General features: G+C 41.8%; 2 protein-coding genes across 3 annotated transcripts in view; one reads left to right on the plus strand and one right to left on the minus strand.

Moving 5' to 3' along the window:
* Positions 1-10,571, minus strand: part of IFT88 (intraflagellar transport 88) — a 57,279-nt gene extending 46,708 nt beyond the window's left edge. The window contains exons 1-8 of one of the 2 annotated variants that reach the window (XM_054164689.1): positions 10,439-10,571; positions 9,297-9,390; positions 6,391-6,453; positions 5,030-5,086; positions 3,396-3,449; positions 1,517-1,580; positions 1,371-1,440; positions 296-386 (exon numbers count right to left, since the gene is read on the minus strand). In XM_054164689.1, the coding sequence (XP_054020664.1) occupies positions 296-386; positions 1,371-1,440; positions 1,517-1,580; positions 3,396-3,449; positions 5,030-5,086; positions 6,391-6,453; positions 9,297-9,386 (489 nt within the window). In that variant the 5' untranslated portion in view covers positions 9,387-9,390; positions 10,439-10,571. The remainder of the gene's footprint in view (positions 1-295; positions 387-1,370; positions 1,441-1,516; positions 1,581-3,395; positions 3,450-5,029; positions 5,087-6,390; positions 6,454-9,296; positions 9,391-10,438) is intronic. The other variant, XM_054164687.1, reaches the window with a different exon arrangement.
* Positions 10,572-15,675: 5,104 nt separating this feature from the next.
* CRYL1 (crystallin lambda 1) overlaps positions 15,676-26,267 on the plus strand; it is a 60,678-nt gene continuing 50,086 nt past the window's right edge. Inside the window, exons 1-2 of the mRNA XM_054164748.1 lie at positions 15,676-15,793; positions 18,678-18,785. Coding sequence (XP_054020723.1) covers positions 15,762-15,793; positions 18,678-18,785 — 140 coding nt within the window. The 5' untranslated portion in view covers positions 15,676-15,761. The remainder of the gene's footprint in view (positions 15,794-18,677; positions 18,786-26,267) is intronic.

The raw sequence follows: 26,267 nt of genomic DNA on the forward strand, positions 1-26,267 counted from the left end.
GACACTTAGAAGCCTGGAATTGAGGAAGGGTCCCCCATTCCCACAAAGTCCATAGGTGAGACTTGTCAAATTTGTGCCAGTATGACTAATTAATCAGACCCATTTGAAGAGGTCAATAGAGGAAGCAGTTTTTGTAACACTGAATTCTTAACAAATACACACACCTTTTCAGCCTTTCTTTTTTCCTTAATTACAAGATATCACCGGATTAGAAGAGTCATAACAAAGTTAGGATTAAGATTGTTTAAACAATTTGAAATAATAGCAAGAGTAAAGTAAAATCCAGAAAAATTACCAATTTCAAGTCTCCACAGCTGTTGGCAATGCAGCTTTCTTCAACCAGTTCATTCACTTTTTTTTCCAACTGCCGAATCTTCTCTTCTGAACTAAAATAAGACCATTAACACTACCAATGTAATTGCAAACACTAAGCTTTGATACTGGATAGTTTCCAATAAAACACAGGGATGTATCGCATGTCACAACTGTTTTTTCCAAGACAAAAAACAATGTGAAACTATGCCCAGAGAAAATCCTCCAAAGATACCACATTGAGACTTTTGAGAACAGAGAACTATGAAAACATAAGTCCTCTTATGAGAACAAATTCAATTTTGACACATGCAAATTTCATGAACCAAATATGTTAAGCAGAAGTAATGACAGAAAAAAACCCAGGTGGGCTGTTTCAAATCAAACACCAAATTGAATTAAATATTGTATTAAGAGCAATTATTTAAACATTCACTTGTGTAGAAAATTTAAAATATAGCTTGCAAATGCAGGTTTTAATAAAGAGCTGATACTCATCTAGATCTTTTTCCTCAGTTAAGTCAGTGGGATTCCTTACTCCTGTATAGTTATGTTTGAAGAACACAACTTCTGTATTGAAAAGCTCAGTGACTTTCTTCTCAGTGAACTCTCCAACACTTCTACCAGCCTGCAAAGCTTTCATAGCCTCAGTTTTACCTCAAGTGCAAAGGCTGGAGTGTACAGGGGAAAACAGCAGACAAAATTCCCCCAAATTCTTCCCAAGGAGCTGCATGAATCATGGTGTTCCTTGCCTGTAATACACTCTTCTGTAAGTCTATATAATTACCACAGTATCTGTGTGTCAAGAACTACATCAAATTTTCTGAGCTACAGTCAGAACCAGAGGTCATTGAAATTAGACATTCTTGAAAGTCAGTGCAACAGTTTTAACAAGTCAGCTAATCACATGCAGAAATGTCTGTGGTGTTACCCATGTAGGCAAGAGTTTGGTAACCCTAAAGGTTTCACAATTGCCTGGATGTTTTTCAGCCCTACTCATGATAGGCTTTTTGCTGCTCTTAATGCTTTGAAATACTTTACTGCAAAACTGAACAAACCTGTCTGCATTTTTCACTTCCAGAGGCGGAGCAGGACCTCTTGCTTGGCCAAGAGGATCAAATGAAGAACCTGCAAAATTAAGGGAGTACTGAAAATTGTAAAATAACATCTCCCTCTTGCAGATGGCGATTTCTACAAACCATACCTCTCATAGCTGCCTTCGTGTAACCTGCAGCATGCACTGCTGTCATTGGTCGAGCAACCCCATCCTTAAATAAGAAGGAAGACATATTAAAATAATCTTCCTAATTAGAATGGGTACACTATGGACATCAGTTACATACTATAAAACCTTTAAATCCAAAAAGCAGTTACCACCTCCTTAAATTGAGCATTTTAAAAAGTTTTTTTATTTCACAAATACTGTACATCATATAATGTGGGTTTGCTCAGCCTTGAGAAAAGAAGGCTTAGGGGAGACCTTATCATCATGTTCCAGTATTTAAAGGATGGTGATAAAGAAGATGGAGAATCCCTTTCAATAAGGAGTCACATGCAAAAGATGAGGAGCAATGGGTACAAGTCACTGCTGGTGAGATTCCAGCTGGACACAGAAGGAAAAGTTTTCATGATGAGAAGAATCAGCCGTTGGAATGATCTCCCTGGGGAAGTGGTGGATTCCCCAACACTGGATGCTTTTAAGATTTGCCTGGACAGGGTGCTCATCCCTCTTGTTTAGCCTGTGCTTTGGCCAAGAAAACTTGGATCAGATGATCCTTGAGGTTCTCAACAATCTAGTATTCTATGATAAGTGTACAAAGTAGAGGAGCAAATACTATTGGGAAACTGTAACTGACACAAAGGAAAACTTAGCAGTTTGTGAAAATTTTATATGTATTCAGAATACATAATTTCAAACATCTGTTATTTTTAGAAAACCCTTAAGAATTGTTGGTCTTGAGATCAGTAATGTAGTCTAGCTTAATGTCACAGTCATTTGCTTTCTATTTTTTTATTGACAATAAAGAAAATCTTATGAGATCATACATCAGAATGTTTTACTCTATCTAAACCAAGAGAGGCACAAGCAAACTGCCTTTGCTTGGTATTTGTACCTTATCACTAGACAATGCCTCTCAACACAAGAATGTCTGATCCCACCCCATCCCACCCTGACTTTTCTGTCAAGACACTGAGTGCACCAGTAAACCTTAGCAGCCCTGACCAGACTCACCTGAGGCTTCCAGCCACACACTCCAACAGGAGTATTATTTAAGCTCCATCCCCACCTCAGCTTTACAGGAAGAACACTGTTTTCTGCATCAGTTACAGCTATGTCTGCCCACAGAGTCATTTGATCCATATTTTAACCTGTGGACTGACCTTCTGGACTGATGTTAGCCTTGCTTTGTCACTATGGACCCAGCCAGTGACCACTGATGCTAACCCTGGCCTGTGCACTGACTTTTTGATATGACCTTGTACCTGCCTCATCACTATGATACTGCCTTATATTCTGAACTTTTAGTTGAACCATTTGGTTGAACTATTTGGTCACCATTTCTGGGTGGATCCTCCTTGCTTTGCTCAGGTATTGTGGGACTGGGTACTGGCTGGGGAGGCCCCTGAACTGCTGGCTATGTGATTTCTCTCTGACCCTTCCATTAGGCCCTATGCTTGGTAGTCTGTAATAATTCTGTTTCCTGCTTGGGCTGGCACAAAAGAATACAGTAGCTATAGATATATCTAACATTAAGACAATAGACTTATGGGAGGTAGTGGAAAAGTTATTGGTAAATTGCAGCAGAGTATAAGTACATGAGAAAAACATGAAAACCAAGATGCCTTTCTTTCCTATTTCAACAAAAAAGAATATTCATTGCATGACAGTAACTATCAAAACAGACTACCTGGTTACTGCTTTCAACCCTGTGCTCAGATAAAATACTCATCACAGCCTTTTCAAAAAAAAAGGACAAATAAAAACAGTGCAATCATTTATATTATTTCAATGAACTGTTTGCACTTATCAGAAAGCTTCATTGTTCCAAAACAATGTAAAATGTAAACATTGAAACTTTTACCTGTATAGCTCCTGTCATTGGTCTTCCCATAGATGAATTTAAAGTTGCCTTTGACTACAATAAAAAAAAAGTAAATAGTTTGAAAAGAGCACCAGCAAATCATTACCAATCTATAAAGTCTTTCCAGCACTGGCTTTTAAGAGTTGATCTATCTCATGTAAGTTCATACCAGAATTCCCACTTATGTTATTCATATGCAACATAAGTGTCAGTACCTGGCAGACATAAAGATGTTGAATGCTTTAGTTAACACAAATTCACAATGCTGGTTTTTTTATGTCTTTGAATATTTCTGACAGCCCTTTTGAAATAACAAAATATAGAAACTTATGAGGCAACAGCACTTCCCATTATTCAATTATTGAAACTACTACCTTTAAATTGAACAAGTAATTTACACAAAATACTTCAGTAAGAGAACAGATTAAGATGAGTAGAGTTATACTTTCATGAAGATATACTTTACAATATATACAAATATACTTTAAAACTGACAATTAATATATTTTCTATTAGCTGATATGCTTTATACTGTCCTTCCTGTAATTCTCACTCAGAAGCTTATGTTTCACTATTTTAACCACTATCCACCCCTCCACATTTTTTTGGGTTGGGTGTTTGCTTGGTTCTTTTGTTTCATTTGTTTTGATTTGTTTTGTTCTGTGCTTGTTGGGGGGGTTGTTTTGTTTTCTATTGAGGCTGAATCTGTATTAACAAGGATGAATTTGCAACGTAAAGGATGTAGTGCTGTGGACTGAGCAATGCTTCAAAGACTTCTAGCTGTGCTAGTGCAGATAAACACTTCAGTCTTTGTTATCCGTATGAAGTGCCTTTTTGTGCACTCCTTTAACAAGACAGCTTTTCCTGTCACAGCGCAGTACTAACACAACTGTTGAGAACAAGAGCAGTCTCAAAGGGAATACATCCAAAGCAGGTAACAGAAGGTTCAAAGCAAAGGCTGGACTTCAATGACTTATAATCAAATTTAGGTGTTCTTGAAATTGTTACCTACCCAACTTGCATTGAGAGCAGTGTGATCTCCTTTCTTTTTATGTTATCAAAATTACAGGAATTTTGTATCTAAGAGCACTGCCTTTTCAAATTTGACTGAGACAGTCTAACAGGTTGAATATTTACTGGGATAAGGGGACAGTGGACATACCACTAGTGCACAGCTTCTGTTTCCATAGAAAACCAGGTTAAAGTGTTATTTGAGAGTTATAATGGGTTAAGTATACCAAAGAATACAACCAACTTTTTCTGATTAAACTAGACGCAGTTTGGAAGCCTGTATTTTTTAAGACTTATTTTCACTTTAACTTTCAGAGAACTTTCCCAAGCCCAAGTAACAACCCATCCAGTTCTCCTGCAAATAAAAAAAATCAGGTTATTACCCTATATTCCACTACTTTATGCAGTATGTCAGTTGACTTGCAAATGGTTTGTGAGAAAAACAAAAATCAGTATCCATGCCTTGACCAAGAGCAGAGTAGTAAAATTAAAATTAATGAATACATGTAGCCCACTGGAAGAAAAATATTTTAAAAGACCACTTTGTGCAAGGGATTAAATGGTAAATTTATTTCTGGTAAATCCCTCACTTTCATTAAGAACACAACAGAACAAAAAAGTACCCCAAATCCAGTAGCTAAAGGTCTTGAAGCTGATGTACCAGGAATTTTGGCTGTCACCTGAGTGGACAAAGCACAAGAGACCACCACCAACATACAAAGTAAAACACACAGAAAAAAACCAAACCACAACCAACTACCGAAACAAACACCAAAAACTCAAACCCCAAAACCAAACCCCACCCAAAAAAAAAACAACAAACCCAAACCATCCAAACACCAAACCCCACAAACAAAACAAAACAACAACACACAGAAAATAAAACACACCCCCACCAATTAACAACCACACATGGTTTATTATCAGTCTTTCCATATAGCACTTATGGGGAATTCATGCAAATAATGCCTCAATTGTTATAGAAAAGATTTTCATTGTAGAACCAGATTATCCTGGCAAAGAAGTAGCATTAATCAGATAGTTTCAGCTCTTCCTTTCACAGTATCACAGTATCACTAAGGTTGGAAGAGACATCGAGGATCATTGAGTCCAACCTGTCTCCACAGACCTCATGACTAGACCATGGTACCAAGTGCCACATCCAATCTCCTCTTGAACACCTCCAGGGATGGTGACTCCACCACCTCCCTGGGCAGCACATTCCAATGACGAATGACTCACTCAGTGAGGAACTTTCTCCTCACCTCGAGTCTAAACCTCCCCTGGCGCAGCTTGAGACTGTGTCCCCTTGTTCTGGTGCTGGTTGCCTGGGAGAAGAGACCAGCCCCCTCCTGGGTACAACCACCCTTCAGGTAGTTGTAGACAGCAGTAAGGGCTCCCTTGAGCCTCCTTTTCTCCAGACTAAACAATCCCAGCTCCCTCAGCCTCTCCTCATAGGGCTTGTACATATAATATGTACTTCTAAAGTGCAGGTGAAAACTTTCTCCATAGTTTAGAAAAAGATTAAGTCACAGCTAAACAAAAGTAAGAAAATTAATGTAAATCACAGGAATACAGAAAAAAAAGAACAGTAATACATGTTTTTCTAAATGCCACTGTTATTTATCTCAACCTTGTATGTCAGCAAGTCATTTTACATGCAGAATATTAAACAAAAACCATTCAAAATAAGTAATTTTGCTCGCTCTTTACCATGGCTTTACTTCATTTTCTTAACAAAGAATACACATTTTCAATTGAAGCTCCTTGTTTGCTCTAGCTTAACTACAAACTCTAAGGCAACTTTTGCTCTCTTCCTTTTTTATTTAGTTTTCCATATAAATAACTTGAGTTGGACCTTCATGTTTTTAGTAGGGAAGAAAAAAGACAAGGGATTCCCAAGGTAAGTTTGTACCAGTGCCAATCAGATCTAGGGCTCTGGAGAAGATCTACACGATTGCAATATACTTTGAAAGGTACTTACAGGGGGTCTTCTACCATGACTTGTTCTTGCTGCCTGTTGAAAAGCTACATCATTTTCTAAATCCTAGAGAAGACAAAATAAAAATGTCAGCCCTTTTGAAACCAAAGCCACAATTCCAGAACCTTGTAACTACGGAAAGCAGAGAGACTAAGAAAATAGAAAAACCTTCCCCCAAAATACGTGAAGTTAAAAGACAGGTTATATTGACAAATTATACTAGCTGATCTATATTTTTGTTTGTATTTTATATTATGAACTGCAAAAACTCATTCCCAGAAAAATAAAAAACACACTGAGAAAGCAGAATTTTAGTAATTAAATACGACATAAATTTTATTTCTGTTCAAAAACTTACTACTATTGCTAGTCCTAAATTTTAACATAATGCATTGGCATCACAGACATTAAAAGCTATTACAAGTATCTGTGTTCATGCTGCAAAACTTATCAATAGAATAGAATAGAATAGAATAGAATAGAATAGAATAGAATAGACCAGACCAAAACAGGTTGGAAGAGACCTTTGAGATCATTGTGTCCAATCCATCATCCAACACCACCTAATCAACTAAACCATGGCACTGAGCACCCCATCAAGTCTCCTTTCTATTTCTAATTTCTATTATTAGGAGACTGTTATGGTCATTAGTAGTTTATACTTCTTATGTGTTAAATAGAATAGAATAGAATTAACCAGGTTGGAAAAGACCTTTGAAATCTAGTCCAACCTATCATCCAACACTATCTAATCAACTAAACTATCGCACCAAGCATCCCATCTAGTCTCTTCCCAAACACCTCCAGTGATGGTGACTCCACCACCTTCTTGGGCAGCCCATTCCAATGGCAAATCACTCTTTCTGTGAAGAACTTCTTCCTAACATCCAGCCTAAATCTCCCCTGGTGCAGTTTGAGACTGTGTCCTCTTGTTCTGGTGCTGGTTGCCTGGGAGAAGAGACCAACCCCCACCTGGCGACAACCTCCCTTCAGGGAGTTGGAGAGAGTAATAAGGTCTCCCCTAAGCCTCTCCAGGCTAAGCAACCCCAGCTCCCTCAGCCTCTCCTCACAGGGCTTGTGCTCCAAACCCTTCCCCAGCTTTTTTGCCCTTCTCTGGACACATTCCAGCAAGTCAACATCTTTCCTAAACTGAGGGGCCCAGAACTGGACACAGGACTCAAGGTGTGGTCTAACCAGTGCTGAGTGCAGGGGCACAATGCCTTCCCTGCTCCTGCTGGCCACACTATTCCTGATGCAAGCCAGGATGCTATTGGCCTTTTTGGCCACCTGGGCACACTGCTGGTTCATGTTCAGCCTATTATCAACCAGTATCCCCAGGTCCCTTTCTGCCTGGCTGCTCTCCAGCCACTCTGACCCCAGCCTGTAGCACTGCATGGGGTTGTTCTGGCCAATGTATAGAGCCCAGCACTTAAACGTGTTAAATCTCATGCTGTCGGACTCTGCCCATCCATCCAGCTTGTCAAGGTCCCTCTGCAGAGCTCTCCTACCCTCTAACAGATCAACACCTGCCCCCAGCTTGGTGTCATCTGCAAACTTACTGATGATGGACTCAATCCCCTCATCCAGATCATCAATAAAGATACTGAACAGGATGGGGCCCAGAACTGATCCCTGGGGAACACCACTAGTGACTGGCCGCCAGCTGGATGTGGCACCATTCACCACCACTCTCTGGGCATGGCCCTCCAGCCAGTTCCTAACCCAGCTCAGGGTGTTGCTGTCCAAGCCATGATCTGACAGCTTGGGGGATGGTGTCAAAGGCCTTGCTGAAGTCCAGACAGACTACATCCACAGCCTTCCCCACATTCACCAGGCCGGTAACCTGATCACAGAAGGAGATCAAGTTGGTCAAGCAGGACCTGCCCTTCCCAAATCCATGCTGGCTGGGCCTGATCCCTTGGCCATCCTGGAAGTGCTTTGTGATTGCACTCAAGATGACCTGTTCCATAATCTTGCCTGGCACAGGGGTCAGACTGAGAGGTCTGTAATTCCCTGGCTCATCCAACTGGCCCTTCTTGTGGATGGGCATCATGTTGGCCAGCTTCCAGTCACCTGGGACTTCACACAAAATCCCATCTTGCAACACCGGCCCTGTTTTGAGCAGGGTGATGACTTTGGACTAAATGGTCCCCTGTGCTGTTCCAAGTTCACTATGCCAGCCATTACCAGAAAGCAGTCTACAGGGTTACCCTAAATCATCCCAGATGCTCTACCAAATACACAAAGACCTGTGGGTCTTCACTCTTACTGCTACCTCCTTTTGGCTCCAGCACAGTAAGAGATCAATAACCTACTGGCCAATAAGTAGCCTCTTTTGTCAGAAAACTTGCTCCTGCACACTGTCTGCAATACACCATGTTGAAAGGGCCTGAATGTGCAAGTAACTTCTATGTACTTCAAAAATTCTAATCATTTAAGCTCTCTTAGATGTGATATGAGATGATACAAAGGTACTTTGTTGGAATAGAAAATTACCACCCCAAAAAAATAATTCAAAAAGATCCTGGTAAAGATCCTGCACCAGGGGAAGTTTAGGCTCGAGGTGAGGAAAAAGTTCTTCACCAAGAGAGTCATTCATCATTGGAATGGGCTGCCCAGGGAGGTGGTGGAGTCACCATCCCTGGAGGTGTTCAAGAGGAAATTGGACGTGGCACTTGGTGCCATGGTCTAGTCACGAGATCTGTGGTGACAGGTTGGACTCAATGATCATCGAGGTCTCTTCCAACCTTAGTGATACTGTGAACTTTACGTATTTCTTGCTAAACCAAGAAAATTTCACATCAAAGCAATAGTACACTTGTGCATTACTGTACCTATATATTCTTATCTTGTACTTAGAAGTTAAAATCTTATGTATGGGAAAGGTGGGAAACAGCAAATATGTTTACCTCTGTGTCAAACGTGGGATTATAGTCATTGTAGCCAGAATAAAGATCATCTTCATCAACTTCAGGGGCCAGATGTACATTGTGCATCATTTTTCTGTGAAACATTCAACATGCCATGTATTATCTCACTGGTTTTATAGAAATCTTTAAGTGAAATATTAATACCAATAAAGTTTACAAGTTCCAAAGAGCTCCAATTTAATTTTAAATTGCCATCTTTTGAAATTAATCTATGATTAGACATAAAAAAATACAGAGTTCACCTATAAACAATATTAAATGCCCCCTTTTCATACAAATACATTTTGCAGTGTTTTTATACTGGTCATGAAAAGAGTTCTCAAGATATTTACCATTAAAACTAAATTATCGTGACAGGTATCACTTTTAGAATGGTATCTTTACATTCTCAGATAATTGAGATTTAAGACCATTCTCTCATATTCTACATTTTGCCTTTTTCTATTAGGAAAAACTGGAACTGTCAGTCTAATGAAAGCTATTTCGTCTGTAGCTTCAAATATTCCTTCCTTTACCTGCGTCCTTACATCAACACAGCCACAACTATCTCTATGTGCAACATTCTCCATATAATTTTGCCATTTTAATTCATTTCCAAACTAGAATTAACGAAGTCTAGGCTCTAATGTCTCTCGTCACACATATTTGTGTCTCACATGTCTGCATTCACCTTGTAGTCTTTCCCTCACTGAGGACACTAAGGAGCAGTTTCTGCCTATGTTCACAAGAATCTTCAGAAGGTAACATTTGATTGCAGCTGCACCATGGCACACATGCACTTTAGCAAGTAAGCCTCGGCCAGGACTGAAGGGCTACACATCCCACTGAGGGGCCGGTTCCCCTCCCGCAGGAGGAGGTCCCCCACTGCTTCCCGCTCAGCCGGAGCCTCCTCTAAGGCGGGATCGGTGCCACGGCGGCCCGAAACCTGCAGGTTTCCTGTGTCACAGCCCGAAGCGGGGGCGGCAGCGGCGACATGCCCCGACGCGGCCCCGCCTTCTCGAGGGCGGCGGAAAGCGACCGCCGCGCCGCACCCTCAGGCAAAGTGCGACAAGTTGGCGAGAGGCTCGGAGAACCAACGCGACGGTGCCAGCGTGCCCCCGCAGCGACACGGCGCATACAACCTGCACTGCGCTGCGCTGCACGGAGATCCACACCACAGTTCCGGCCCGGGCCGCGTTGCTAAGGGGAACGCTGGCCGATGCACTCCCCTAAAGCACCGCGCGCAGGCAGAGGCAGACGAGAACGGAACAGGGCATCACCAGGGTCTAGCGCATGTGCAGAGCGGCTGCCGAGGCCTCTGCCCCCATGTGGGCATCTCTTGCTGCGAGGGGAGGTTCCCGCTGCACAAAGGGGCTCACGCGCAGGGCGGGCGGCCCGGAGGCAGCTCTGGAGCTCGTATGAAACGTTGCACTTCAGCACGTCCCGCGCTTGAGAGGACTTCATCACAGCGCGTGCCTTTACCACGTTTCTGGAGCTCCAGACTACTGCTGGGCTATGCCCTATGGAGCGTGGTGGGGCTCCATGAGCAGGTACAGCTTTCAGGCAGCAGCTGGCACCTCCAGGCAGAGACCTCATCACAGTCCTGATCACTCTTGGGGTGCTCAGCCACTCAATTTCTTCCACTGAGCTGAGAAATCCACTATCAAAACCGAAAGGCTCAATAAATAGTAAAGCTTCCCATCTGCCATAGTCTCTGAAACTAAATGAAAAAGGCCTTAATGTCTGAGAAAAAGAAGATGATCCCTACTACCACTTTTCACTACTTTCTGTTTGCTGGTATTTTGGAAACCCGGACAAGCGTCTGAGGTAAGTTTCCCATGCCAATATGGGAAACAAAATCGAGGAGGGATCTCTGAACATGCCTACAGTATATTTGAGAGAGAAAATACTTGATGAGACCAACTGTAACCTGTCCCTGCTGCCTTATGCTAAGGACACAAGAAAACTGCAAAGACAATACACACTGCAGTCAGAACACCCTTCTTATGGTCAGGGTTTGTGAGCATTATGCAATGTCAGGGCTTTCTGCTGCTCACCTTCTTTCAGCCTCAAAGTCCTTTCTGAAGAGATAAGGTACAGAGGATATGAGTGAAAGGTCTTTCTACTCTGTCTCGCAACAAGAGAAACAAAGATAACATGAAGTATTAAAATTATCACTTCTTGCATTAACCTGTTCACATTCTGTACATGAACCACTTTCACACAGAAACCTCAGACTTTGGACATGAGAATCATTGTACCTGAAGTTCTGGAATACAAGTAGAATAAAAAACCTCAGCTGGGAAAGATTTTCAAGTGAGTTACTTGCCACAAATTATGAACTTCAGCATAACAAATATATATGCATTTCTAGCCCCACTTTTCTGCCTGTGACTCTTGATATACAACTGAGCCTGTGGGGTTAAGATTTTTCTGATTGTCCCTAGACACATTTATATAAACTCCAGATACATGTACATTCTGTATCAAGAGCTCTAGCTCTGCTACCCATCTTGTTCATACTGGGGACCTGCGCAGCTCATGCCCAGCATATTCTGATGTTTCTAGGGCAGTGGAAAGAAGACCCCAAGATGAGGAGTCAGTGTAGCTGTCTCATAAATGGATCAGGGCCAAGGCACCATTGGAATTTGACCATGTTCATATTACCAAACTTCCTTGCCCTCCAAAATTCGGTGCCTATGTTCAAATCAACTATTAAAAGGGGCCCCCGACCTGTACAGTCCCTGCTCATACTGGGAATTGTTTGGGAGAATGACAACTAGCTAACACTATATGGTAGGATGGTAGGAGGCTGTCTAGGGTGCAGCGACCATGAGATAGTAGAGTTTTCAAAATGCAGGAAAATAAGGAGGAGCAATAACAGAACCCTTACTTTGGACTTCTGGAGGGCAGACTTCAGCTTATTTAAGCAACTAATTCGGAGAGTACCCTGGGTAGCAGCCCTTAAGATCAAAGGGGTTCAGGATGTTTGGACCTACTTCAAGCAGGAACTCTTGAAGACACAGGAACAGGCTGTGCCCATGTGCCAAAAGATGAGCTGCTGGGGAAGGTGACCGGCCTGGATGGGAAAGCAGCTCCTGAAGGAATTAAGGGATAAAAGAGGGTGTATTGCCTTTGGAAAGCGGGGGAGGCAACTCGAGATACGTTTAAGGATGTTGTTAGATCACGTAGGAGAAAAATTAGAGAGGCAAAAGCCCATCTAGAGTTTAGACTGGCTACTCCTGTGAAAGACAATAAAGAGCATTTTGATAAATATACTAATGCTAAAAAGAGTGGCAAGAAGAACCTCCACTCTTTATTGGACTTTAGAGGAGAACATTGTAACTAAAGATGAGGAAAAAGCAGAGGTACTAAATACCTCTAACACTGCTGGATGCAATGATAAGTACAAGGATGAGAATGCTTTCAGGGTTAAGTTATTAATAAGGTAAACATGATATAGAGTTATACTGAAAGCTTTTAAAAGCTATTTCAGAACAGTTTTATAGGTGGAAATATTCAGTATAGTTCTGCTCTAAACATCAATCTATTCAATTTACTGTATAGTCTGTATTTAGTGAAGCAAATAAATGCATCAACTTACATACAGTTTAGAAGCAAAATTAATGGAAAAAGCTCATTATGAATAACATATGAATAATGTATATGTTGTATATAGGGTTTAAAACATTTGTAACAGGTATTTTTACTATTAAAGGATAGAACTCCATCTAGTTTTGCACTTTTACTACTATTTTCTTTCTGATTCCTGCAGATAGCTGCTTTGAGAATCAGCATTTTAGCAATATTGACAGTGTTTGCATCACACCATTTGCACAGTGAAAGGCTACCTAAATTAACCGCACAAACTTCTAGCAATAATTACAATATTAATTGTAGCATAATCTTAATATAATTACTCATTATGATTACAGTATGCAAACCATTAATCAGAGCTCTACAGGATAGGAAAAAATTAGCAAATTAAGGCTATCATTTAAAGACATTAAGTTTTCTGAACTCTCAGGATCATAGTGCAAATGTACCATAGTCCATCACAAATGAAACATACCTTCTAGTTGCTCTGTTGAACAAGTAATGTATTAAATCTAATACTTAACAAAGTGAACTATGCCTCTGTTTTCATCCCATGCTGAAAGATCAGGCTATGACACTGTGTTTTAGAAGCATGCCATTTCTTTCTTTGCTGCAAGAGGGAATTCATAACTCAGCCATGTTCTACCTCCCTGTGGCTCACAGTTAATGCTATTTCCCCTTTTTATTATGTAACTCTCTTACACCATCCTGCTCCTCTCCTGCAGTAACCCCCTCCTCTCTGCAACCAGTAGCTGATTTCAGCTCCCAAAATGGGACAGCAGGAACTTGCTCAATAGAATGAGACAAAACCCATGGAGGAATCAACTTTACACCTTACAACACCAAGTCAAGAGTGTTCCTACTGTTATGGGACTTAGAAGAAATAATGTATATGCTGGTGAATGCATATCTGCTCCACTTGGGACCTCTCCTGCCAGTACAGCCTTACTTTTCATTCCCTAATGGATCCCAGGATGTTTCACATATTACTGGTTATAAGATTTCGGTATTTCTTGACTTTGGGTACCATCTGTCATTTCCATCTAAGTTACAGAAAATGGAGAAGTAAAGTAAAAACTTGAGTGTATAAAATAAGCATGCATTGATTGCTTCAGTTACAGTTTAGCTAAAAATGGTCTCTGTTTGTAACGCATCAAGTCACTGAATCACAGAATGTTAGGGGTTGGAAGGGACCTCCAGAGATCATCAAGTCCAAGTCCCCCTGCTAAAGCAGGATCACCTAGAGCAGGCCACACAGGACTGCATCCAAGTGGGTTTTGAAAGTCTTCAGAGAAGGAGACTCCATAACCTCTCTGTGCAGCCTGTTCCAGTACTATGTCTCCTCCCGCTGAGGTGGAATCTCCTGTGTTCTACCTTGCACCCAGCATCCTATCACTGGGCACCAGTGAAAAGAGACTGTCACCTTCACCTTGACACCCAGCCCTCAGATATTTATAGACATTGGTAAGATCTCCTCTCAGCCTTCTCTTTTCAAAAGGAGATAGTACTTTGATTTTCCACCTCCTATCCATTGAGTGGTCTTCATGATGTCTTTAGGAATTTATACTTTTGAGATCTCTCCTTGTTGAATGTCGTTGCAATTAGCAAAGTGCTAGTGAGGGGGAACAGATGTAGAAACTGATTATATAGGTGTGTTTTTCCCCCTTGGAAACTAGATGAAATGATACCCAAAGCTTTGTCAGTAACTATGAAATATTAATTCAGGGAACAGATGTATTAATTTTCAACTCCTGCCCCCCCCCCCGAAAGCCAGAAACACAAGAAAACTTGCAAGTATTTCTCAGCTATGTTAAGACTAAAGAAATATAATATTTAATCATGTCAGCATTTAAAATGTTACTTTTTGTTTCTTTGCAGAAACATCCAGCATGATTACAGAGCAACATGCAGATGAGCAGGAACTACACAGAATTAGAAAAAAATTAGTAATTCAGCACACCAACAGGCTGAAAGCCAAGGAGAGCAAAATATAAAGTCAGAATTCAACAAGGAAGTATTTTCAAGAATAATAAACCTTTGCTTAATATGAAAAAAAATATGGAATTCATTTAAATTTTGAACATAACGTTGAAATGCATTTGTACCTTTGTCAATAGCACACTGGGGTTTGGTGTATTCTGGTACTCTATGGCCAAAGTATGATGGGGGTCTATGCGTATTCAAAGGCAGCTTTGAATCCCAAGACCCAAACTCCCACAGGAACAGCATTTCAGTTTCATTGGGAGCTCACCTGGACATCTTGGATTATATGTCCATAGAGATCTACTAATTTTTAACGGTAGAGTAAGAGCTTTGCCTTTACTCAAACTTTGGCCTCGTCCCACTCCAAAGTGGGGATGGCAAGTAGGTCTTTGTTCCAGCAAAGGCCACACACGGCTTACAGGTGACCGCTCTCCCCTGCTACCTCTTGGTGCAGCCTGAAGACGGAACGCGCAGGGCCTGCCTTTCCGCGGGGGCCAAAGAGGCAGTGCCAGCAGCACACCGACTACATGGGGAGGACTGCGCCGAACCTCTGAGACATATAGCCGTGCTCTCGCGATCTGCGGTGTATTGGGAGGGGAAGAGAGGAGCTTGCACCTGTCCCAGGTGAGAGTGAATGGGGTAAGGAATCTGTACAGCAGACGGAGAGGGAACCAGCAGTATCTTCCTACCCCGCCTCTTCCCCAGCGGGGAAGAGACGGCCAAGGGGGAGCGGAACCAATCGGAGTGCTCGTAGCAGCAGCCAATAAGGGCGGCCGTGACATGGCGGGAGCTGTGGGTGGGGGGCGGGCGCCGTAAGGCAAAGGTGGCAGGGGCTACGCGCTGTCGCTTCTCTTTCGTGCATCCCCCGACACGGCCTCGACAGGCATGGCGCCCTCTCATGTTGCCATCATCGGCAGGTAAAGTGTCTTCTCTTCCGCGGGTAGATGTAGTGACCCAGGGAAGAGTTGCCAGCCCGGCTCGGCCCCCCTGGGCGCTCTGGGAACGGATGCCTGGAGACGTGCGACGGACTTAGGCTCTGTCCCGGTGAAATCTGGCTTGGAGGGAGGTGTGTTGGCTGCTTCAGCAGTCCCTGCCCTTGCAGGTGTCGGATGTGGTAGTGAGGTGCTGGCTTGGGGCGGTGGGTGGATTCCGGTGCGTGCAGCCCGTGCAGGGGAGAGGCGCTGACAGGGAGGTCTGGCCAGCCGCGGGTTCGAGTTTCTGCCGGAACTGAGGAGCTTACTGGCAAGACTGGCTTCGCTTAAGTCTCTGACAGCTGTGTGCTGCTTTAAAACAAACAAACAAACCCCACAATCATTCATAGCATCTTCACTGTAAGTGAAGTTGTCCTTTATGTCTGAAAGACTGCTGCCCTTTCTCATTGCAGTGTTTTGTGTAAGAGGAGTGGAGAAATCCAAGGTCAGATTAAGATCCTGTTTGTCAACTCTGTCAAGAGGTTCTGAAGTTTCTCTCGGGCGCTCCTGCAGTAATACTTCCTTGCCATAAGATACAGCAGTATTTCTGACTCGTGTGGGAATCAGAGAATGTAAGGGGTTGGAAGGGACCTCGAAAGATCATCTAGTCCAACCCCGCTGCCAGAGCAGGATCACCTATACCAGATCACACAGGAATGCATCCAGGTGGATTTTTAATATCTCCAGTGGAGACTCCACAGCCCCCCTGGGGAGCGTGTGCCAGTGTCCCCCCACCCTCACAGTGAATATTCTTTCTCATGTTTGCATGCATGGTTTCAGCCTCTTCTTGAGCTAAATTTGAAGCTCTTCATTTGAGCAGTAAGCTGGTGAGGCGAGAAGACACATGCCAGACAGTCACAGCCCCCTGTGCACCACTACAGCTTGGTGCTAGAACTGTGGGCTACAGCACACTTCATTAGCTAGACTGCTGGACACATGTCTCAGTGCTGTCACGTGATGGTGACAAAGCTGGTACTTAGCAGTGGCACTTGGGGACCTTTCATTCACCATGGGTGTGTGCCGGATTGGGAGAGCTGGACTCTTGCTCTCAGTGCACAGTTACAGTGAAGGCAGGAAAACTTTCTGGTAGCACCAGCAGAAGTTGGGTGATCAGATCTGGATTTATCACTAGACCCAGAATGACAGCACATGAAGTGTTGGAAATCACTGTCTTGGGGTCAAGTATGCTAACATCAGGTTGTAATGTTGCTCGTTGTTGTCTTGTACAAGGAGAAACAATACCTATCACTGACTGACTTCATACACTCCATAGCTCAAAAGAAAACAAACCTCATTATTCTAAACATCTATATTAAAATAAACTTTTAAAAAATAAAATACTGACTTAAGGAAATTTAATTTAAAAGTGCTGTCTGAGAGAGATGATACTACTTTATAAGTATATTGGTAGCACCTATATGCTTGGTCAAGCTTTTATTTTCAACCACTTGTTAGCCAGGAGGCTACAGCAGCAATCAAACCTTGACCCATACCTTACCTTTTCCATAAGTGAGTGTGTTCTGTAGTGGAGTGAGGGCTGCTGAAGACAGGGTTTACTACAGTAAGTTGTGCATTTTTGTTCTTTTAAAAGGTAAGTTTTGAGTGAAAATTTGCTGCCCACTTAACTAAACTAAAAGTAGAGTTTTACTCTTTTTTTTCCCCCATTTTTTTTGTTATGTGGGTTTTTTTCAGTCTCAGTTATTTCCTGATTCCTGCTGTTTCCTGAAACTTCCTGTTTTGTTCATTTTTTCCCTTTATTTAAACGAAGAGCTGAACATGTTCCTATTTTCTCTTCCTTTTCTAATCTACCCTGTTGCTCTATCTCTGACTTTTACTCCCATTTTACTCCTCTATTCGTGCCCCAGTGGCCTTGCATTTTCCAGTTGCCAGGGGTCACTTAAGTTTAATATTGCAAAGGCATCAATCTTGAAAGTGACAGGAAATGCATGTAATTATCAAACCCCCTACTGTAACTGTTGCAGGTATGGAGTTCTGCTCTTGTCTTTTATGGAATTAGAATATTTTTTGTGATTCTGGATTATTTAGGCTTATGACACCGTGCCTAAGAGCTTGCATTTGAAGAGACTGATGTCTTCTATAAGCTTAAGTTAAAAGCTGTGCTGCTTTGAGAGACATGATAAAATTGCCACTTACTGCTAGTTTCCTCTATGTCGTTCTCAGTATTGTGACTTCACCAAAAGATGTAGACAGACAGTTCCTGCATGCATCCAGCATGGTAGAATGCATCTTATGAAAATAAAGGCAGTGCTAGAGGTGGGTAGATGGAAAAGTAGTATTGACCCCATGTTTGGTTATTGATTAGTTTGTTTTTCTTTCCTTTTCACATGCTTACAGTGCTTCCCAAGGCATTATGACTCCGGTAGCTGGCCTTAGGTTTTCTGATCATTTCTGAAATAAGATTCTGAACTCTTGGACCAATGGACTGCTGTCTGTCTTCAGGCTATGAGTTGCTTTGTGGTGCTTTGTTGGTTTTTTTTGCCATAATTCAGTGCGCAATGTTGTACCTGACAAAATTGTTGGCGCTTGAGTCCAGTGTCCCAAAGTAGTGGTTCCTGCTATTTGAATTCTGTTTTGTTTTTTTCTGTTTGTTTTCTTCCTTACTACCTTTCTCCCAGCTCTTGGAGAAGCTGCTACACAACTGGCAAAGAGTATTTCTCTTTCTAGAGATTTGCTTCTTACCCATATGTAACTGATCCTTTAATCAAATATTGAAGAGTCCAAGCTGTGTTTTGCTCCTTGCAATGCTTGTAAGATGTCTTTCTCCAAAATAAATACTTTGTTATTAATTGAATGGTATTTTTCTTTTCAGTGGACTCATTGGTCGCAGCTGGGCCATGGTGTTTGCTGCTGGAGGCTTCAAAGTGATACTTTATGATATCGCACAACAACAGCTAACAGCTGCACTGGAAAACATTCGGTAAGTCACCTGACTCGAAGTGACAGTGATTGTCATGAAACTGCAATGTCTGTAATTGTGAATGAGCAACCACTTCTTGCTCTTCAAGGAAACATAGGATTTAACTTATGAGTCCAGGTCCTGTTAAGATCAGAAGAATGGCACTCCCAAATCTCTCTCAGTGACACTTCTGAAGAGCGCTTGAATTCTAAAGTAATGATTTAAGAGCTTAAGTTTATATCCAAATTCTTGAAGCAGTTTTATCATGATTAGCTTATCTATAGGCTAAGCTTAAAATAGATGAACATTATAGTTTTTGCATAGAAAGACAACAAATGCTTTCAAAATGGACATAGGTTAATATGGATTTTTGAGGAGCCCTGCTACAATTGCAATTAGTGTTTTATAACTAGAAGTTTTTCTAATTCTTGAACCGTTTCTTTTTTTTGAGTTAAAGAGCAGATTGCTTGTTCCACTTAATGATGCAACTACTGATCAGTTGCTGTAGAGGCTGGGAGGCACCTGTAGAAGGAGTGAATTTGACAATGTGAACATAAGAACAGTCATGCTGGTTAAGAGCAACAATCCTCCAGCTCTTTACTCTGTTGCCTTGTGGAAGTACAGCTAAAGCCAGGTGGTTTTGGTCCATGACCATGGTTTAGTCATGGGGTCTGTGGTGACAGGTCGGACTTGATGGTCTTTGAGGTCTCTTCCAACCTTGGTGATTCTGTGATTCTGTGATATGACAGGTGCAAGTTCAAGTCCTGCTTCATTGCTCCCCTCCCCCATTCTTCAGTGCCTAGAAGTTTCTTGTGTATTTGATAATTAACTAGATTTCTTCCAAGTATTTCTCTAACCTTCTCTTGAACCTGTGTACATATTTTTGTGGCCTTCTGCCAAAGGACTTTGTGTTCTGTAGGTTTACTGCTCACTGCATGAAGAGCTATTCCCCTTTGTTTGTGTTCAGCCTGGCTTCTCAGTTGCTTTCTTTGGCCCTGAGTTCTTATGCCACAAGGGACAGTGAGTGGTTGGTTCTATCCACTTTCTTCTTGCTGGACGTGGTACAGCTTTTATGTGCCTTTGAGAGAGAGAAAGAGCGTGGTTATAGAGTGGTTCTGTGCGCAGTCTTACGTTGTTGTATCAGCATTTAATTTTAAAGTTTGTGTTGTTCCATGATCAGCATCAACCTAAATGCATTCTCCCTCCCTTCCTGATGCCTTGGAGTGAAGTATGTCAGCTGCTGTGTGCCAGCCAGCATGGGGAATAAGCTGCACCTAAACAAAGGGTTGTGGTGTGTTGCATCCTTACTGTTTTCTGTAACAAGACTTAGAGCAAAGAGAAGTGATTTCAGGGGCCTCTTGTAAGTCTTAAATTGGAGTTCAGAAGTTAAGCAGTGTGCCTTATCTAGTGATATCTTCTAAAAAATAACAAACAACAAGGAAAAAAAGGCTTGATAACAAAAGGAGATGAAGAACCTAACTCCTACAAATGTTTTTTAATTCTTTTTTTTTTTTTTAAATTTCCCCAAACCTCTTTTGCAGGTAGGTGTTAGACTCAACACCTCTGTTGCTACACTTAGATGATAGAAGCTTTTGCTTTTTGCAGAATTACTGTCATAATGGTAGCCATGATGAGATTCTGGATTATTGCGGAGGGGCCAGTTTGCAGTCTACATTAGTAAAGATAAGCACTTGCCCCTAGTTGTTTCTTTTCTAATAGCAAAATGAAGACTTTAGCCTTCCAAGGTTTTCAACTTGAAACAGTGAAGCATGAAGTGTCTTGTGTAGTAGGGTAGAGTGCTATTTGCACGTGTGTACTGTCCTGTGTTTGCATTTGCTGTCTCATGGGAGTTCAAGTTTCACCTTTTACATAAGATGTCATTAACTCGCTGTATAATTAACTTGTGTATCTTGGCTGTTGTAGCATCCTAGTTAAAAAGCCTAGTTTCAGGGCAACTTAGTTTTTGTGACAAAAATAGAAGCTGTGGAGTTTCTTCAACCAGTATTTTAATGATTGTAGCTATGAAAATACAGTCAAACTTGAATTTATTTACACTTACTTGTAGCACACAACCTGCTACATCTCTTTGAGTTACTGATACATTTCTGCAGGAGCTGGAGCTTGAGTGGGTTAACAAAGGCTTTCAGGAGGCAGCATCTTAACAAAGCTGGTTGGTGGTTGCTTCTCTGGACTTGCTGGGAATTGCTTTCCTTGGTCTTTCTAAATAGCTGGTACTTGTAGGGAAGTTTTTAGCCTTAGGATTTTTGTGATTATTTTGTTGTTGTTTAGTATTGAAGAATATTTGTTCCACTGTACTCTGCAGTCAATGAACTTTTAGTGTATATAGTGGTACTCTATGAATTAAGGAGAAACTGGAGTATTCAGAGGACTGTGGGTTCCCTTTTTTAAATAAAACTGAGATGTGAGGATCAAACAGCATTCACTTTACTTCTAAAAGCAGATGATACTTCTTGAAGGAATGGTACTAAAAGTCCACCATATAAAATAGATAGTAAATACTTTAGTACATTGACTTGTAACTCATTCTGAATTTATATAAAGGATATCTCAGGGTTCATTAACCTAATGAATTCAACTTGTACAACAGTAGGTGGGCAGCAGGAGTGTAGAGTCCTGCAAGAGGACTCAAACAAGTTTAGGATGGGCCTACAATGATTATGAGAGCCTGCATTTATCTGTGTGGAAAAAATACAAAATGTACTACAAATATATATACTACAAAATGTAATACAAAATGAATGTGCCCAGAGAAGGGCAACGAGGCTGGTGAGAGGCCTTGAGCACAAGCCCTATGAGGAGAGGCTGAGGGAGCTGGGGCTGCTTAGCCTGGAGAAGAGGAGGCTCAGGGGAGACCTTATTGCTCTCTACAACTACCTGAAGGGTGGTTGTAGCCAGGGGGTGGGGGGGTTAGTCTCTTCTCCCAGGCAACCAGCACCAGAACAAGAGGACACAGTCTCAAGTTGCGCCAGGGGAAGTTTAGACTTGAGGTGAGGAGAAAGTTCTATACAGAGAGAGTTGTTAACCATTGGAATGTGCTGCCCAGGGAGGTGGTGGAGTCACTGTCCCTGGAGGTGTTCAGCAGGGGATTGGATGTGGCACTTGGTGCCATGGTCTAGTAGTCATGAGGTGTTGGGTGACAGGTTGGACTTGATGATCTTTGAGGTCTCTTCCAACCTTATTGATTCTATGATTCTATTCTATGATTCTACTCTGTAACTATATTTAAAAAACTTGATTCTGGGTAAAAAAATAAGATTAAAGTGTGAAATCTTGATCCACTAAACCAAGAGGAACTGCATATCATTTTGCCACAATATTGTTAGAGCAGGTAGAGAGAGTGTGTCTTTTTAAGGCCTAACATGGTGTGATGGATTTACTGCCTGTCTACCTGTTGCCAGATGTGTGGTAGTCAGTGCCCTGACACACAAAATAACTGCACTGGATCAAGCTGGATGCACCAGTGGCATTATTAACCAGTGTCTGGTCTAATGGGACAACCTTTTCTTTGGCTGAAGGAACTAATGAACAGCTTCACGTCGCACTTGACCTACTGTAGTCTGACACGCTGTACTGATGCCCTGTAGTAACCTGCCTTGGAAAATTTAACTTTCCATAGCCAGTGTGCTTTCTTGTGAGTCAGTATTACTCCTGTTTGAATGCAAGAGTACTAAACTTCAAAATAATGAGGATTAGAAAAATAAGTAGTACCCTATTCCTGAAGTAATCCTAAAAAGTAGGATGCAGAGGTGCTTTAGGTGCATGGCCCACCCCAAACCTTTACACTGCTTGTAATATATAAACTTTTTTCAAATAGTTTCAAATAATACTGTTCTCAACATAATTATGCTGCTGATAAAAGATCAGTTAATCACAGTGGAAATGCTATATTTTTTTCACTCTATGTATCCAGTTCATATTTCATAAAGAATGGTTTTTTCATGTCTAGTGAAAGACTGTTGCATGGGGGAAAGTTTAGTTGATGCTTAAGAGGACACTCAAACTTGGATATTTGCACATGTTGTCGTTTTACCTCATTCCTGTGTGGCAGCCAGTGTACTAGGCCACTAGAATATACAATTTAAGTAAGACAAAGGCTATGTTCTGAGAACGGTGATGGTGTTAACATTTGCCTGGTACAGGAAAGTAACAGGTTGTCTAGAAATGGAAGATCTCCATCCTTGAAGGCTTTCAAGGCTTGACTACACAAAAGCAAGGCTAACCAAGTCTGGTGCTAGCAATATATTAGGAAGAACTACATTAGGAAGAAATTCTTTACAGTGAGGGTGGTGAGATAGTGGAATGGGTTGCCCAAGGAGGTTGTGGATGCCCTCTGCCTGGGGGTGTTCAAGGCCAGATTGGATGAGACCTTGAGCAACTTGGCCTAGTGGAAGGTGTCCCTGCCCATGGTAGGGGGTTTGGAACCTGGTGATCTCTAAGGTGCCTTTCAATCCAAACCATTCTATGAATATTTCTGCTGCAGATGAAGGCTGGACTTGAGACTTCCCAGGGCCCTTCAGCCACTGTATCTGTGACTGTGGGAGACCCAGGTGTCAGACTGAGTCTTCATGGTCAGGAGCAGGGATGTGAACTGTGGGTCTCTATTTTAGGTAAGCCTACTTTGGTTTTGGTGAGAATTTCCATTTTGAACCTAAACTTGGAACAACAGGAAAAAAAGAAATAGAGAACCATAGGAAATGCTTTCTATCAGGAAGGTTTCTCAGCATATGCTTGTTGGTTCTGATACCAAGATGTCAAAAGGATTTTGACAAATGTAACCAGTGCACTAGTTCACTACATTTGAAGGCAGCATTGCAGTTGATCTTGTCTCAGATCTGTGTTCTTTACCCAGTGTGAAAAGACAAATCAATAGACACGAGTCAACATACTTGTTTTATTCCAGTTCTGCACAGAATTGGATCCTAAGTGGTAATTCCATAAAGCTAGTGCACGGTTAGCTCAAACAGCAGCAGTACAAATAACAAAGTAATTAGATATGATTGCTTATACTATGCCAAATAGTATCTATAGATAAAAGTCAGGCAGTGGGGTGTGAAAAAAATGGGTTAAGTGTCAGTGTCACTTGCGAGGTCCTTTTGTAAAGACTTTTAGAGCAGGAGTTGTAGCAAAGGGCATTTCAGTAAGTTTGTGGACAAGAGTGCCTTTTCATGGGGTAAATAGGTGCTCAGTTCCCATAGTAGGGTTCAATGGATAGTCAATACAACAGTAAAACTCTGGAGACAGACAGAAGGAGGTAGTATTTTCTTATTGACATGGATTCTTCGTTCTTTGGAGAGCTGAGTCAAAACTCTTCAGGCTATGCACATAATACAGTTGCAGCGTCAAGTCCTATGAGATGCTATAGATGTGTGCTACAACCTGTCCAGTAATCCGCAGGGATGATCAGCCTGAAGGCTTCCAGTAGAGGGCAGTGGTGCACTGCTGCGTGTGCAGGCAGTCTGGTTTGTGCTTTAATATAGGGTAAGGATCAGAGGACATTCCCTTCCTTTGCCCACCCTTTTGTGGTATTCTAATGTCCCAGGGGATCATAAAGAGGGTCTAGCATTTGGAAGGCTTAAAATTAATTTGTGAAACAAAACAACAAAAATGTCAGTACATATATTGGCAAATGGGCCCAAAGAACAAAATTTCCTAGGAAGAAAGGTCAAAATTTAAGTCATGCACATATTCCCTATTCCATAATTTAAATAACCATACTAATTTAAATAAATGACTATCATGGAGATTGATGGTAAACAGAAAGATTTTTTTTGTTTGTTTAGGAAGGAAAAAAATTAGTCCAACCTTAAGCTATAAAAGATGGAGTTGGTAGTTTTGCAGGTTAATTAAGGAATGGTGTTCACAGTGCACAGTTTAAGGTTTGTGGCGGAGAAGCATCACTGACAGGATGGTCAACACTAGCAGTGAAGGAAAGGTCCAGAACAGGAGAGAGGTACTGCCAACTTCTTTAGGAGCTTGTGGAAGAAAAATAAAAGCCATGTCTCATAGTCTACTACTCCATCCTTTTTGAATCCCTCAGTTATCAAGTGTACTGTCATTTCAGAGGACCAGGGACGCATCCAGAGAAGGGCAATAAAGCTGGTGAGGGGTTTGGAACACAAGCCCTATGAGGAAAGGCTGAGGGAGTTGCAGTTGCTTAGCCTGGGAGAAGAGGAGGCTCAGGGGAGACCTGAGACCTCCTGAAGGGAGGTTGTAGCCACGTGGGGTTTGGTCTCTTCTCCTAGGCAACCAGCACCAGAACAAGAAGGCACAATCTCAAGCTGTGCCAGGGGAGGTTTAGGCTGGATGTTAGGAAGAAGTTCTTCATAGAAAGAGTGATTGGCCATTGGAATGGGCTGCCCAGGGAGGTGGTGGAGTCACCATCCCTGGAGGTGTTTAGGAAGAGACTGGATGGGGTGCTTGGTGCCATGGTTTAGTTGATTAGATGGTGTTGGATGATAGGTTGGACTCGATTATCTCAAAGGTCTTTTCCCACCTGGTCTATTCTCTTCTATCCTATTTCATTCTATAACATGATCAAGAACTTCACCACCTTCTTCAAAGAAGGAATTAATTCTGCTGTGGTCTCTTTAAAAAGCAAAAGCAAACATTTTTTTAAAGGAATATGCAGCCTATGAGCAAGAGTATGCTGGAATAGGCCTAGTGGAGCTGGGAAGTTTATTTCTGATGAATGGATGATTAAGACCTTTTGAATTACTGGTTCCTTATCAATTACTGGTTTGCTGTCTTGCATCACAAGGTGTAAAGGAGACAGAAGTTTGGGTACTCTAGCTTAGGTGCTCCTATTTCACAGAATCACCAAGGTTGGAAGAGACCTCAAAGATCATCAAGTCCAACCTGTCACCACAGACCTCATGACTAAACCATGGCACCAAGTGCCACGTCCAATCCCCTCTTGAACACCTTTCATTACAGATGAAGCATTAGCACTTAAAGTGTGCTAGGATTCTTGGATGTGGGTTCTGGCTAGCTACCCTGGCAGGTTGGAAAAATGGAGCCAAAACTTCCTGTTTCTCAAGAGGTAGAAGTCCGCTTTCCAGCGGTCTGTTTGCTTTGTTGTTAAGAAACCAAATGGGGAACTCCTCCAGCGATTCAATGCATTTCCTGCTCATTTCTCTGACTTTGCTGGGGTGGGAGATGTTTGAGCATGTTCTACTAAATTTTTAAAAATTTAAAAAATGTTCTTTATTTTTCTTCCTTGAAATGCTTTTAAGCAAAACTTACTAAAAGGAAATTCTGACTAGCTTAGATCTGGGTAGGAAAGGTCTAGGTTTTTAAAGCTAAGCCTATATTTGAGGAAAGAGGCAGAAAGCTGTTAGCAGAACTCTTTTAATGAGTTTTGAACTGCAAAAACTGTTAGAAAAACTAATTTTAGCACCAAGTCTAAGGAATTCCAGGGAAGCCAGCAGGCCAAACCTGAGCAGTGTCTTAAGAGTTATATGACTCATAGCTTTATTTTCCAGC

This window comes from Dryobates pubescens, chromosome 10 (genome assembly GCF_014839835.1).
Source record: "Dryobates pubescens isolate bDryPub1 chromosome 10, bDryPub1.pri, whole genome shotgun sequence".
Classification (NCBI taxonomy): Eukaryota; Metazoa; Chordata; class Aves; order Piciformes; family Picidae; genus Dryobates; species Dryobates pubescens.